The following is a 14,393-nucleotide window of genomic DNA, read 5'->3' as shown; positions in this document are numbered from 1 at the left end:
CTGACTTTTTTCACTTAGCATAATATTCTCTAGGTCCATCCATGTTATCACAAATGGTAAGATTTCATCTTTTATGACTGAGTAATGAGAAAAAATTCCTTTTAATGTGCAGTTTCTAGAGGGATGGGCAAGAGCAGCTTCATCACCAACAGACATTCAGTTCTAGTCTTTCTGTCCCACCTTAATTGTTCCCTGAACCCCGAGCTACCTTGACACATCTGCTGTAGTCATCTTCTTTCGGAAGAAGGTGGTTTTCTTCTTTCTAGAGCTGCGTGAGGTTTCTTGGAGGTAGATCTTCAGGTGATCCTTGGCCTTAAGCAGCCACGAGAGCTTCTCTCCCAGTTCTGTATATGTCTTTGCTTTGTGACTGAAGAACCGAATACAGGTCATGGCGGCCCGGACTTGGTCCTAGAAGAGAAAGATGAAATTTCAGGTCAAAGGAGGTCAGGGATACTGGAGGGTGTGAGGGGAATTTTGATCTGATTCTCACCGATGATGCCTGATTGCTAGCACCCATTCCCATTGCCAGCTGTACTGCTACTTTTATCAGTCGCTCCTAGGCCCAAGAGATCCTGCAGCGAACTGACTGGCTGAGCTCCTGGGCAGGACATTATTCCACCACAGAAGAGATCTTAAAATGGGTACTTCTGATTATCTGTTCAACTTGGCTTCACTCTTACTTTGGCATGAAATAACTCAGTTTCTCTATGATTTAGTACTGGCAACCCTTAGACTGGAAGAAACTTATTCCCTCTCCCTTCATGCATCTTCTCTGAAAACACTTCTCCACTACTCCTATGAATTCTGCATTCATGCATGTTAATCTTGAAACTGTCTTTTTACCTTTGCATTGAAGAATGCCATTACTGATAAAAGTTCGCCTCTTTAGGATGAGGATGGAAATCCTAATATTACTTTAACCATGTTAGATAGCAACATGGATTTGCTCTAGAATTAGTCAGATAGCAAGGAGGGACCGAACAACAGTCTTGTTCCCTCATCTTGTGCAGTTGCCCCTTAAGCACAGCGAGGCATCAGTGACAGGGCTAGAAGGCAAGCTGGGGCTGCTCTTACCTTCATAAACTGCTGCAGCTCATACAGAATGTGGTAGTAGTTCTTCTTCTGTAAATGTTGGCAGGCAGCAAGCAAGTACTCTCCCCAGCACTCTAAGGTGGGATCAATGGATTCTAGCAAGTTTTCCAAAACATGTAGCTTCCCACTTTTATAGCTTGGCTGGAAAACGCCTTCTATGAAGACTTCTGGAGGACTCTCCTAGAGCAGGGCAAAGCAAAAAGTCAGAGATCTTGAGCCTAGGTCTGGCACTGTCTGGGATCCATTCTGAATTTCCTTCAGCATCCTCCTAGAACAGTGCTTTTTAACCTTGGTGTGTCACAGATACTTCTGAGAATCCCACTCTTGTGACTGTTCCACTCTCTCCTTCCCTTTACAGAAAGATCCTTGACAGAGTTATCTATGCTGTCTCTTATTCACCTTCTGTGATTTTCTTGTGAACCTACTTGTATGTAGCTTTTGCATCCAGAAGTCCATTGAAACTGGCCCTAGGTCACCAATGACCTCTAGGTTTTAAATCTAAAAGTTAATTCTCGGTCCTTGTTTTCCACCTGATCTATCAATAGCCTTTGATACAGCTAATGGCTTCCTTCTCCTTAAAAATCTTTCTTTATTTGGCTCCAGGACACCACCCTCTCCAGGTTTTTCCCCACTACTTTCTTGTTTCCTGTTCTTGACTAAAAAATCCAAACTTAACCTAACAGTTGAAGGGCTGATTTTGAGAAGCAGGGGCATCAGCTCCATAGGAAAGGTAAAATTCTTAAGAACTTCCATTTTATCCATGTAGCTATCCATGGGCCCACCTGAATGGGCCCACCTTGTTGAGGAGGTACAGCAGAGCTTCCCGCTGCATTCATTCATAATTGGAACTAGACCAGGTGCTTGAAGACAGAGATTAGAAAAATATAGGCCTTCTCAGTATAGACGGGAAGACATAATTGTAAATAAATAGTTGCAATCCAGTGAGATAAATGCAGCAACAGAGCTATGTCCTAGTTATAATGGTGGCGTACAGGAAGAGGTGATGAAAGTTGCTTGAGTGTTCTTTGAACACTCAAAATGAGGGTCTGAAGGTATAAACAAGTATTTCTCATGAAAACAAGGAGGGGCAGGGCATTCTAGGCAGGGGGAACAGCACATGCAGACTCACGGAGATAAGAAAATATAGTACATTCAGGAAAATTTAAGTAATTTGGTAAATCTGGAATGTAGGGTATAAGTAGGATTTGTGGTGAAAAAAAACTGAGTAAGTAAGGGAGCCTGATCCTGGCGGGTCCGGCATACATGCTGAGGCATTTGGACTTCAGCCCATAGCCTTCTAGAGAGGAGAACAGCATGAATTATGAACAACACTCATAATGTGTATTTGTTTTGGAAAGTTCGCTTTAGGACAGAGTGATAGGTAAAGGAGTGAAAGGGCAGGGACTAGGCTGGGAACACAATGTCCCCCATGATCTAGGTTTAGTGGTAATTTTCACAATGTTTTTTTTTTTTCCTCCCCTGTTGTTCCCTACTTGTTTGAGAATTAAGGCAAGATATTTAAGGTCAAGGGTAATTGTGATTACAGGAGATAAAAGAAGGCTTCTATGCTAGCTCTGACAAATGTAAAGCAGAGGCAATGCTGTCGTCAGCTTATACCAAGATAAGTAAGTAAGCAGCTTAACTCTCTTGACTAGCCCTTAGAAGAAACAGAACCGGGTGATTTCCATTCTTAATCTGATTTACTTCAAAACTCATTTGGAAACTGAAGACAAGGAAAAAGTTAGCAATTGAACTTCAAATAATATAACTTTCAAATTACTCTTGCAAAGTACTGTTGAGACCTGGTTAGTGGCTAAGGCAATAGTGTAGGGATCTGGTTACTATGACTGTGAATCACTGGCTTCACTTGGAGCAATCCTACAGGGTATGTCTATTTGCAGACTCTCATTGGCTGTCATTCTGAATTAGGGTGGCAGACTGAAATTAAAATATACCTTGAGCTCTTTTAATTTTATATGAAATTTGGTACAAATCGGCCAATTCTCAGAAAGTTTTCAGGGAGCATTCAGATAAAAAAGAGAACGCTAAAGGGTCATGGTGAAACAGAGTCCTGACTTTGCTCAACAATGGCTCCAAAGAAATAACATGGTGACTGGGCCTCCTGTGGGAGGAGGGCGGAGGATGTCAGAGGGAAAAGAGGAAAGCACACTCTCTCTCCTTCCATTAGCTATTTGGGGCCCAAATATAAGATTTGTGCCATGGCTGCCTCCTGGTCCTTGTGGCAACAACGCCAAATGGACGAGCAGCTGAGTCAGCAGCAGGACACAGTTCCAGAGTAGGTGGGAGATATGTAGAAACAGAGATATGTTAAGCAATTTGCCCAAAGTCAAATTACTTATACCAAACATCTTATTCCAGAGATCCTGCTCACCACTACTATTTGCTTCTGCTGTATGTTTTGGGAGAAGGGATGAAATTTGTCACCGCCAGTCAGAAGGGCAATTTGGAATCCAGGTTAAGACTTACTGCACACTCATCAAATCATGATTCGTGTAGACAGAATTTTCCACGTTGACCTGACTCTGCCAGAGGTGATCTCATGGCTCAACACCGGGTTAAAGTTAAAGGGGTTACCATGCCCTTTAAAGCTGAGTGGGCCCACCTTGTTGAGGAGGTGCAGCAGAGCTTCCCGCAGGCAGCTGTGTCTCACATAGAAGCTGATGATGGCCAGGTTGGTGCTATAGTTATGCAGGTAGAAGAGGCATTCTTGGTAGTAAGTGTTGTTCATTATCTTCCCTTCAGGAATCACTTCCAGAGAGAGGCTGTGGGTCCGAAGGGTAGTTTCCAGCTCTTTCAAAGTGGCCAAGTACTCGTCATCTTGCTGACAGGAAAGGAGAGAGTGTGAGGGAAAAATGGAACTCAGTAAGTTCTTAGCAGCCCCTGAAACTACAGGTTTCAAAGAATATTTAAGTGTGGAAAAATACTCACAGTTTTAAGGGTAGAAAAGCAGACAGGATAGAAAATTCTATATATTATAATACTGTATAATACCAATTTCATTCAAAAACATAACAGAAAATTCACCAAAATCTAAATACTACTAAAGTCTGGGTATGAGATATGTGATTTTTATCATTTAAAAAATAGTTTTCTGTAGCTTGCTTTAAAAAAAAATTGACCCTATATTACTTATCTAACCATACACAGTTAACTTATCTAACAATATATAAGAGAAAAAATAAAATCCAAGCCTGGCGGCTCTGAGCCAGGACTGCCACTGTCAGCTGAGTGGAAGCTGATCCTTTTCCCAGGTCATTACTGCTCCTGGGCCTCCTACCCTGAGCTGACCCTCCGCCTGCTGTGCTTTTACCAGGGATAGGAGTGGCCTTGCTGCAGACTCCAGGTACTCGACGACATCCTGTACCAGTCTTGAGCCATGACTCAGCTGATTGAGGTCAAAAGGGGGCTTCAGACAGCGGCTGAACTTCTCCCGTGCAGCAGTGAGGTTCCCAGCTTTGAGGCAGGCCATGCCCCAAGCATGCCACGCCCCACTGGTATCGAGCCCAGTCTTTGTGGAGACCTGGAGGAAAAATGGCTTCTTTTAGTAAGGGGTACCCTATATCAAGGCTTGAGAGTTCTTAAGACCTATTGTATCCCCTTATTGCCAACCACCTACCCCCAACCCCCTCAAACATGCCATTACATCCACATTGGCAAACTGGTCATGCCCTAGACACTTCCCCATGGCCAAGGACAACTGAGAGATGGCAATACCTGTTTGCAAGGCCAGGCAAAAGCAACTCATTACAGTGGGGTAGAAGTAAGCTTTGTCTTTGCCTTACCTCAACGCCCAGTTGGTAGTACTCAGCTTCCAAAAGCTGGTTCCTTAGCCTGGTTACTGCAGCCGGCTGCAAGATCTGATCCAGAGATGGCACGTGGCGATAGGCAGCAGAAACTAAAATATTTAGTACATCTACCTTGCTGATGTAGCTACAGGAATGAAAAGGGCAAGGCAATGAAGCTCCACAGAGTCTTACTAATAGTTGCTCCTTAAAGGTTTTCTATTTCATTTCCAATGTGAAATGTGATCATGAGAATCTAGAGGTACATAGATACTATGAGAGAAGACCCTGGAGTCAGACTCTCTGAATCCCAACTCCTTCACTTAGCAGCTCTATGATCTTAGGCAAGTTAGTTAACAGTTCTCTGCTTCAAATTTACTCACCTGTAAAATGAATCCAGGAAGGAAATAACCCAAGTAGAAGGGGTTAGGATACTACCTGGAACTTTGTAGACACTTGTTAAATGTTAGATATTAATACATGGAGTAGAGATACTCAGGTCTTCTATCTGAGGCAAAGCCTTTACATTGAATGTTGGGAGGCTCACAACCTATTTGTTTTTTGGCTCTTTTGAATCCTGCTTGCTTGGGAGAGAGCTTGTATCAATGGCCTGTACTCCTAGTCAGGTCAGAGGTCACATCACTACCATTTCCTACAGGTGCCTATGGGCAGGGGCATCCTGATCCATTTTAGTCTCCTGGACTTGACATCCTTGCCTTGGGCTAAGGATGGACTATCATGACAGCCTACAAGGACTGCCACCTATGATCTACTGCTGACACCTGATGACTGCAAAAACCTTATAACAACAGAGAGCCCAAAGAGCTGGATCATTCTGTCTAGTGCTGCCTGAAACAGGCATACACTCGAAGTTCTTAAATCTTATAATTTTAGCAAAAACCCCTGTGCATCCTGACTTGTCCACTGATTTCTCTGAAAAAGAATTTAGTGCATCAGTGATTCTCAACTGAGGGATGGAGTAGGAGAGTATAGTATGTAAAAGCAAATTCAATATTATAAAGTATTGCACATTTGTTTTTTCACATTTATTTATTTATTTATTTATTTAAATGTCTATCAGAGGGAAGTATGAGTTAAAAACAGTAGAAAAATACTCTGTAAACTAGGGGTGCTAAACATACACGAGAGATGAATCCATTCCCACCAGCAAAACCAGCACAAAGGCAGCCATTCTCCAGAGTGGGTACATTTGAATCCAGGGTTGGGGAGAAAGAATGTATAATCTGAAACCACAGTTGAAGCCCAATGCACCTGGGGGTAGGTGAGATTGCTAGTGAAGAGAAGACTCTTTTAATTTCTGCTGCTCTCAGACTGAAGCGAATATTTCCTCCATCTATACTAGTGAAGTATTGGACTTGATGTTAAATTTGTTCCCCCAACCCCAATCGTAGTGTCTTTTTCCTTAAATAAAACTTTATCTCATTTATATTACTGATAGTCAAGATATATTTAGGAATACTTTTATTTTTGCCTTACATATTACCTTTTGCTATATGGAGGGGTTTCTGTTCTTTTCCCCTCTTCTACATTTCTGATAAATTGGTAGATTTTTGTTCTTTTTGTGGTTATTTTAAAAACTTTACTTAACATATGCTATATCTATTCCTTCACTTTATTTTTAATTTTTATTTATTTATTATTTTTTTTAGGTGAGGCAACCCTTTGTTGACCTCACATATTGCAAAGCCCTTGTCCGCTTACAATCCCTTATTTTTTATTTTTTATGCCTACAGCACCTGGTCTTCCTAGGTAGTCTCCCATCCAAGTACTAACCAGGCTTGACCCTGCTTAGCTTCCGAGATCAGATGGGATCGGGCTTGTTCAGGGTGGCATGTCCGTAAACTATTTCTTCATTTTTAAACTTAAAAAATCTATTGTCTTTTGATATAAAAGAGTGACATTAACTCTTTTATACATCTTTTCACTTTCTGTCTGACTACCCTTTGTCGTCTCAACCTTCTGGTTTCTGTTAATAAAAAAAATAAAACAAAACTAACATTTTTGGAGTACACTGGTTCAGTTCTTTACATGGATACTCTCATTTTATCCTAACAGCCCTATGAGATAAGTATTATTATTATTATTGTATTATAGTGAGAGAAACTGAGGCCCAGAGTGGTTAACAGACTTGTCTAAGGTTACAGAGCTGGGAAGTAGTGAAGCTGAGATTCACTGCACTCAGCTATCTGGTGAGCTTGTCAGCAAGTACTCTGAGGAAGTGCTTGAGGTACTTACACTTCGAAGATTATGCTCTCAACTCCCATATTTGGCTAGGACCAAGTGCTGAGAACACACTATATGAGTCACGCATCTGGGTGGATATGCTGGGAACTGGGAGTTTTCATTGTTAAGTTAATGAAGGGATATAGAGCAGATAGTGTGGGGGACCTGAGGCCTAATAATACCTTTTCCACAAATACTACTTTATGACTCAGGTTCCTACCTGTGACACAGGCATATACCAATCCCCAATGTACTTTATAGACCTATTATCCAGAACCCCCCGAGGCCACAGTCTGAACTTGGTCAAGATTAGGGTAGAGTTTTAGTCAAGACTAAGCATTGGCCATTCAGGGAGGACACTTCTTTATGAGCCAGAAAATTCCACAGAGATTAAAAGTGCTCCCCTTAATTGATTTAATTACAGATTAATCAGAGTCTTTATTTTCTTTCTGATTGGGTGTAGCTGGAGAATACCCTGCTTTGAAGATCCACTCAGGGAAAGAGAGGGACACAGTCTGTCAAGGTGGGGTGAAGAAGAGCACTGTGATTTGGTAAAAGCATTGCATTAACATTAAACTGAGATGCATACATTTCAGTATGTCTCGTCAGAGAGGATGGTGAGGTGAAAACTTAGTAGGGTCAGAAAAAGAAGCTGGATAGAAATGACCGCCATTTACCTGTCACAAAGAGCCAGGTCCTGGCTCCGGCCGGTCTTGACAAACATCATCTTTGCACTGAAGAGCAGCTGCTTCATGATGTCTGTGAGCAGCCCTGCATCCACCTCTGGGTTGGTAAGGCCCTGGGACAGCCTGCAGCAGTGTTCGATCAGCTGGTGGCCACAGGTGATGCTGTCCCGGTGCAGATTCAGGATGGCGATGCACAAGGAAGCACTGGGTGCCTGGCCAGGGTGGAAGGAGAGAGAAACAGGGACCAAAACATTCTTCAAATGTAATTGGATGGCAGGAATTATTTTTCCTATTTCACAAAGCTTGAGAAACAGTGGAGGAAGAAGCCAGAATCCCACAGCAAAGCAGAAGTGGAACTAAACAAGTTTCTGATGTTCTAAGTAGCACTGCCAAAGCTCTGGCTGTTAGGTTTTGTCCCCTTCCTAGGAAGAAGACAGCTGTTCATGTGTTACTTACTTCTTGGGAATGCATATATGTCCCTTCCTTTTTTCAGTCTATTGTCCTATTAACACAGGTCTTCCTTACTGGTGGCTTGGACTATGACAGTCACCTTGCTTGACTGACCACAAGAAGTTTCTGCTTCAAGCCACTGGACACACTGCTGCTAAATCAATATTCCAAAAGTTTATTTCAAAACCTTCCATGGTCCTTGATGCCTACCAAGTACATATTCCTTACTGCAGAATTCAAGGCCCTAAGTATAAATAGCCCATTTCAAACCTACCATTTTCTATCTTCCTATGAATACCCTATCCCTCCAAGTTAAACCATTTCCAATTCCCTATCATGCCCTGTAATTTCTGACAGTGCCTTCGCTCAGATGTTTTAGTTTTGCACTTTTTGTCCTTCCCCTATCCTCGCTCTGCTCACAACCCCCACATTTCTGCTTGTTAAAACTCTCACCTCTCTTCCAAGGCTCATCTTAAATGCTACCTTTTCACCAAGGCTTTCTGATCTTCTCTTGTGCATTTCCCAAGATGCTCCTGACTTTCTGCCTTACTGGTTTACTTGTCTTAGCTCCCACATCATTGCACTGTAAGCAAGTGAAGGCCAGGCTGTGTTCACCTATCTCTGCATTTCCTGCCATACTACTACTACCGTCAATAAAGAAACTCAAATGGCCATTAAATTTTATTGCTATTACCTGCTCGTAGTAAAATTCATTCCGCACCAGCTCATTTTCTTCCTCATTCAGGTCCAAAATCCATTCCACCGCAGGTGCTTTGGGGACTCTCACTACAGCCGAGTATGGTGGAGTTTCACTCTGGGAACTATCTGGTGCTGAGAAGGGAAATGCCATTTGTGTGTCAGTCACTGGCTTGCAATCCAGTCTAGCCCAGTCTAGTGAGCTGGCAAGAGCTGCAGGCAGATAACTGCCTGCTATCTGAGTGCCTTTTCTCTCTCCTTAGTCCTTTTGATTGCCTTTAGGAGACTTAATTAAAGCACCCTAAACTTTCCACCTCAGGGGAGACCTGAGATGAGTGTTATGGTATTTGTCATACAACCCTGAAAGATACATGTTTCTCAAATAAAGGGCTGAGCCATTGGCTACTCTAAAACTAACCTGCCAAACTATTAATATTGACTACCTAGGGAGAAGGAGGGAATATTGGAAGGTAGGAAGATGGTGAAAGGGAACCTAGGCAGAAAAACTAAAAAGAAACAAAGAAAGAACCTACTAAAAGTTAAAGACCAAATTTTTGGTTGCTGGCCTTCTCAACGCTAAAAGTTAATAGGTCAGTATGATAGATTAATGTGATGATAAACTAAGAAAAACAGCTTGATAGAAATGCCAACTATTTTTCTTGGCCAACAATTTGGACTGAGTTGCCATTAAGGGATATCAGTTGTAGCTGAAACTGAAGGAAAAGCCAACTTGAACAAAAAACAAAGAGTCACAGAGAATGTGATTCAGCCTTACCTTCTGGCTGTGCTGGATTATCCTCTGGCACACTGGAAACAGAAAGAAAAAATGAAATGCCTAAATCTGTCCTCCTCCTCTTTGCTTTGAGCTTGCTGTGTAACACTGACATTTACTGTTACCCAGGTGAGATATGAGAGAATTACTCAAAACTCTTTTCTCTCCTTCACTTGTCATAGACAATCACTCATCATTTCCTGTCTATTCCATCTTCTAAATATCCCTTTAAATGTTCCCATCTCTCTTTTCATCCTTGCCTCAGAGAAGGCCCTCATCATTTATGGCTGGAGCCTTTGCCAAAGTTTCCCAATTGGTCTCCTTGATTTTGTCAACCTATTCTGCACTATGCAGCTATAGCAAGCTTTCAAAAATGCAAATCTGGTCACATTATGCTTCTGCTTAAAATTCTTTGGTAGCTCCTCAGGGTAAAAATATTCCATATATGCAGTTCAGCAGACAAAGCCCCTTGTGACCTGAGCTGGCTATCCCTTGAGACCATTTTCTGCTGCCTGTGACCTGTGGTCAACTGTAAAAGTCCTATCCACTCTGCCACTGGCTCTGGTCAACTTCAGTTGGCATCACCAAGCACTAAGTCCCAATGCCATAAGCCAGAGCCTAAGTCCTGAGTCCTAAGTCATGACCTGAGTCAACTCCAACCCATGTTGCCAAAGGGCAAGCTCCAAGCCTTTGTGCTATTGCCTAAATGCTCAGCTGCCAAGGTGCACCAGCCAGAACCTTAACCCATCACCTACCTATATACACTTCCTCAAATGACATACTTTCTCCTACCTTTGCCTTTGCAGTTGTTCCTCTCACTTTGGGCTATGCTCTGTTTGGGCTCATTTTCCTACTAATTTCTCGTCTTCTAAGGCAGGGGTCCCCAAACCCGGGGCCATAGACTGGTACTGGGCCACACAATAGGAGGTGAGCGGCAGACAAGCAAGCAAAGCTTCATCTGTATTTGCAGCCTCTTCCCAGCACTAGCGTCACCGCCTCAGCTCCACCCGAGATCATCAGACATTAAATTCTCACAAGGAGTGTGTAACCTAGATCCTTCACATGCGCAGTTCACAATAGAGTTTGTGCTCCTTTAAGAATCTAATGTCTTGGACTATAGACTAGTGGTTACCAGAGGACTATAGACTAGTGGTTAGTAGTGGGGTAGGGGAAGAGGGGAAGGTAGATGGGGTAAATATATGGTAGCTGAAGAAAACTGGACTTTGGGTGGTAAACACATAGTAGAATATATAGATGTCAAATGATAATGTACACCTGAAAATTATATAATTATATAATTGTATTAACCAATGTTACCCCAATAAACGTAAAAAAATAAAGAATCTAATGTCTGATGATCTGAGGTGGAGCTGAAGCAGTAATGTTAGTGCTGGGGAGTGGCTGAAAATACAGATTAACATTAGTAGAGACTGCACAGAGACCATAATAAATCAATTGCTTGCAGACTCATATAAAACCCTATCAGTAAATGGCAAAAGACAATTAAGCTGTATCTGGTGGCAGGCTTTACAGTGGCAAGTGAGTTGATGTACTTCAATTGTACAGTTGCATCTGGTGGCACTTGATTCTGCATTATGGTGAGTTGTATAATTATTTCATTATATATTACAAGGTAACAATAATAAAAATAATGTGCACAATAAAGGTAATGGGCTTGGATCATCCCAAAGCCATTCTCTCTGCCCCAGTCTATGGAAAAACTGTCTTCCACGAAACCAGCCCTAGGTGCCAAAAAGGTTGGGGACTGCTGCTCTAAGGCTCAGACCAGGTGCCACATCTCTAGGAACCCCTCCTGAGCACTGTACTTATTCAGTGACTCAGTGGTCTGCTTGTAGGCTGTTCCCCCACTAAAATAGGGGCTCCTTGAGAGCAAAGTAATTGTTGTTGCTGAGTGATTGCTGAATGAAAGAATCCCCATCAATACTAACTGCTCATTTTAAATCTCAGTGGTATAGTGGTTGGATAATTCCCCTGTCCTCACTCTGAGAGGGTCATAGGAACAGTAGTATAAGCATGCATGTCTTCCTTCCTATAAGATCAGTAATTATCATGGTAAATAATGACAAAAAATGTTCATTTTAAAACAAACAGGGGATTGCTTCATGAATTATATAAATGACTAACCCCTATACTGTATACTTGAAACTAATATAATATTGAATGTCAACTCTAACTAAAAAAAAATTTTTTTAAATAGAAGAAAACAAAAACACATATATGCTATTATACTATTGAGCAGAATGAAAAATCTATTTAAGCCTGTAAGTAAAACACAAAGAATGCAAAGTAATTTTGCTTTTGGATAGTTGCTTTGGCTTATGTGCTCTAGGAGACTTAGTTTCACTCTCCTTTGCTGCTAGAAGCAGTGGGAAAAATTGAGCAATACTGAGTCACCACATACAGTCCTGATCTGTCTTGCCAGATTTATGAGCAGTTTCTGAAACCTGTCATCAGGTGAACTGTGTAGGAAAGCAAAGGATTAGTGAAAAGGCTCCTTTAATCATAAATAACAAGCTAGGATGACTAGCTAAATTAAAGATGATGAAAGTGATATCCAAACATTCAGCAGTTATAAACATGTCCCTTTGAGTGCAGTTGAGACTACTAGAGTAAGAGTGGCTGAAAAACAGGTGAAGATGTTGGTGAACTAAGATCAGTGACATCAGTCAGGGGCTGGACTGAAGAACCAAGTGTCCTAATCTCAGACAGATCATATGAGCCTTGAACGTGCCTTGCTCTCACCCCTACCTTTTTCTTAGAAGTTTCTCTGAACAAGGTCAAACATTTCACTGTAGAGTTAATGGCATTTCAGTGTGAGTGTTGTTAAAACTTTTTGTGATTGTTCCAGATTGCAATGACACTCCTAGGAGTATAAGGACCTGGGGGAGGGTGCACTGGTCAATAATGTAGCAGCCCTGCAGCAGGACACTCACTCTTTGTTGTAGTAACTATAGCACTGGTCACACACGCGAGTAGGGTTCTCTCTGCAGCCTTCTACAATCATTTTCTTAGTGGAGCAGGAACTGCATACTAGCCGGCCACAGCGGCGACAATGATGACGTCTGTTAAACTGAAGAGCGTCACAGGGAAGAGAAGGAAGGGGGAGGAAAGAAGGTGACATTGTGGGAACTGAGAGTATAACTGTAAACTTATTTATCCTTGGTCTCAGCCTCTGTGACTTATTCAGAACACCAGGTGCTTGGGCCTCTATTGAGAAAGAATACTCAGCTGATGAGCAAAGGTGTCCATATCCCAGGCGGTTTTGCAATAGCCCCTGATAAGTTCTACCTATCTGTGGAGGAACATGTGAAGACACAGCAAGAAAACTGTGGAAGAAGTAACTTTCTCAGAATAGATTTTTACATGGTATTAATGACGAAGAAAAAGTGTTTTTTCAAAATATTTCACAAGTACTGCCTCATTTCATTATAAGATGTTGATAGACATATTATACCTCTTTTATAGATGATGAGGGAACAGACACAGAGCAATTATATCACCATTTTTATAAGCACTGAGCTAATATACCAGTCAGGTACTGTGTTAAGTTTGATAACATCTGTATCGTAGTTAGTCCTTACAGTTTCATGAGCCAAAGTAACATATCATCCTTAGTTTACAAGTGAACATCGGAGACAGAAAAAGTTAACAGTGACATTGCTAAAAAATGGCAGAGCTGGGATTAGAACCCAGGTCCTCTGTCTCCAGAGCCGGCACAGGTAACCACTACCAGGTTACCTGTCTCACTGTGAAAGACAGGGGAGCTAGGAACAAGGTCTCCTGATGGTTTGGTGACTCTTCCTAATATACCAGTCTGCCTCTTTTTTGTTTTTTCATAAGAATGGCAAAGATTTTAGAATTTAAGGCTACTGAATGCATTACTACTTGTCTGAATCCAGAAAATACACTTTGGTTAGGTTAAAGATAAACCCAAAGATTCAGATTTGGTAGTTCTTCTGAAAATATCAATATTCTCTTGAGGACATGAGGTGACTATAAATTCAGGCTCTTGAACTAGAGATTTGTTTTCATTTCTCCTGCAGATAAAGTTGGAGACTGACACTGCTTACCATGGTGAAGTGCTCCCTGCGGCATACCATGCAGACGCTCTCACTCTCATCTGGTACCCACTGGTGCCTGGCAGGGGGTGTTGCTGGGGGCACAAACTCCAGTGGAGGTTGATTCTGTGGGACACTTCTCTCTCTTGGACTGGGGGAATGTACAATGGAAACACCTGGGAGTCAGAGCCAGAAGTCAGAGTAAAAGGTGATCAATAGTTCAGCTCATAAATGAAGAATGAATGACAGAATTAGAATTTCACCATTTTACAAACCACTACTGAAGTAATAGGTCCAGTTAATTAATGGTTGACTGCATCAGAAAAAGAGAGATAACTGGGCATTGGCATCTTCTGATGGGAGGTGCACAACCACCTATTAAATATACTTACCAAAAAATATTAAGCTTGAATCAAATCAAACTTCTAGATATATCTACCAGTGTACCAGAAATACAGGGGACTGAGCCCCAGATTGCCACAGGGCAGCAATCGGCAAAATTCAGCATGTGGGACACTCTACAGAACAAATAACCTAGTTTACTCCGCAAATAAGAAAGAGGTAGGAAACA

General features: G+C 41.9%; 1 protein-coding gene and 1 pseudogene across 5 annotated transcripts in view; both read right to left on the bottom strand.

Moving 5' to 3' along the window:
- The window catches only part of ZFYVE26 (zinc finger FYVE-type containing 26), a 55,864-nt gene that overhangs the window by 8,011 nt on the left and 33,460 nt on the right, over positions 1-14,393 (bottom strand). For 4 of the 5 annotated variants that reach the window (XM_023526890.1, XM_023526888.1, XM_011383892.2 and 1 more), the window contains 10 exons: positions 13,835-13,998; positions 12,698-12,834; positions 9,747-9,778; positions 8,970-9,106; positions 7,817-8,037; positions 4,896-5,043; positions 4,424-4,633; positions 3,716-3,934; positions 1,075-1,272; positions 209-408 (listed from right to left, as the gene is read on the bottom strand). In XM_023526890.1, coding sequence (XP_023382658.1) covers positions 209-408; positions 1,075-1,272; positions 3,716-3,934; positions 4,424-4,633; positions 4,896-5,043; positions 7,817-8,037; positions 8,970-9,106; positions 9,747-9,778; positions 12,698-12,834; positions 13,835-13,998 — 1,666 coding nt within the window. The remainder of the gene's footprint in view (positions 1-208; positions 409-1,074; positions 1,273-3,715; positions 3,935-4,423; positions 4,634-4,895; positions 5,044-7,816; positions 8,038-8,969; positions 9,107-9,746; positions 9,779-12,697; positions 12,835-13,834; positions 13,999-14,393) is intronic. The other variant, XM_011383897.2, reaches the window with a different exon arrangement.
- Positions 6,641-6,759, bottom strand: LOC111735955 (annotated as a pseudogene).

The sequence above is a fragment of the Pteropus vampyrus genome, unplaced genomic scaffold (assembly GCF_000151845.1).
Source record: "Pteropus vampyrus isolate Shadow unplaced genomic scaffold, Pvam_2.0 Scaffold15, whole genome shotgun sequence".
In the NCBI taxonomy this organism is placed as follows: Eukaryota; Metazoa; Chordata; class Mammalia; order Chiroptera; family Pteropodidae; genus Pteropus; species Pteropus vampyrus.
The sequence above is the reverse complement of the archived record's forward strand: the minus strand, read 5'-3'. Positions and strand labels throughout refer to the sequence as shown.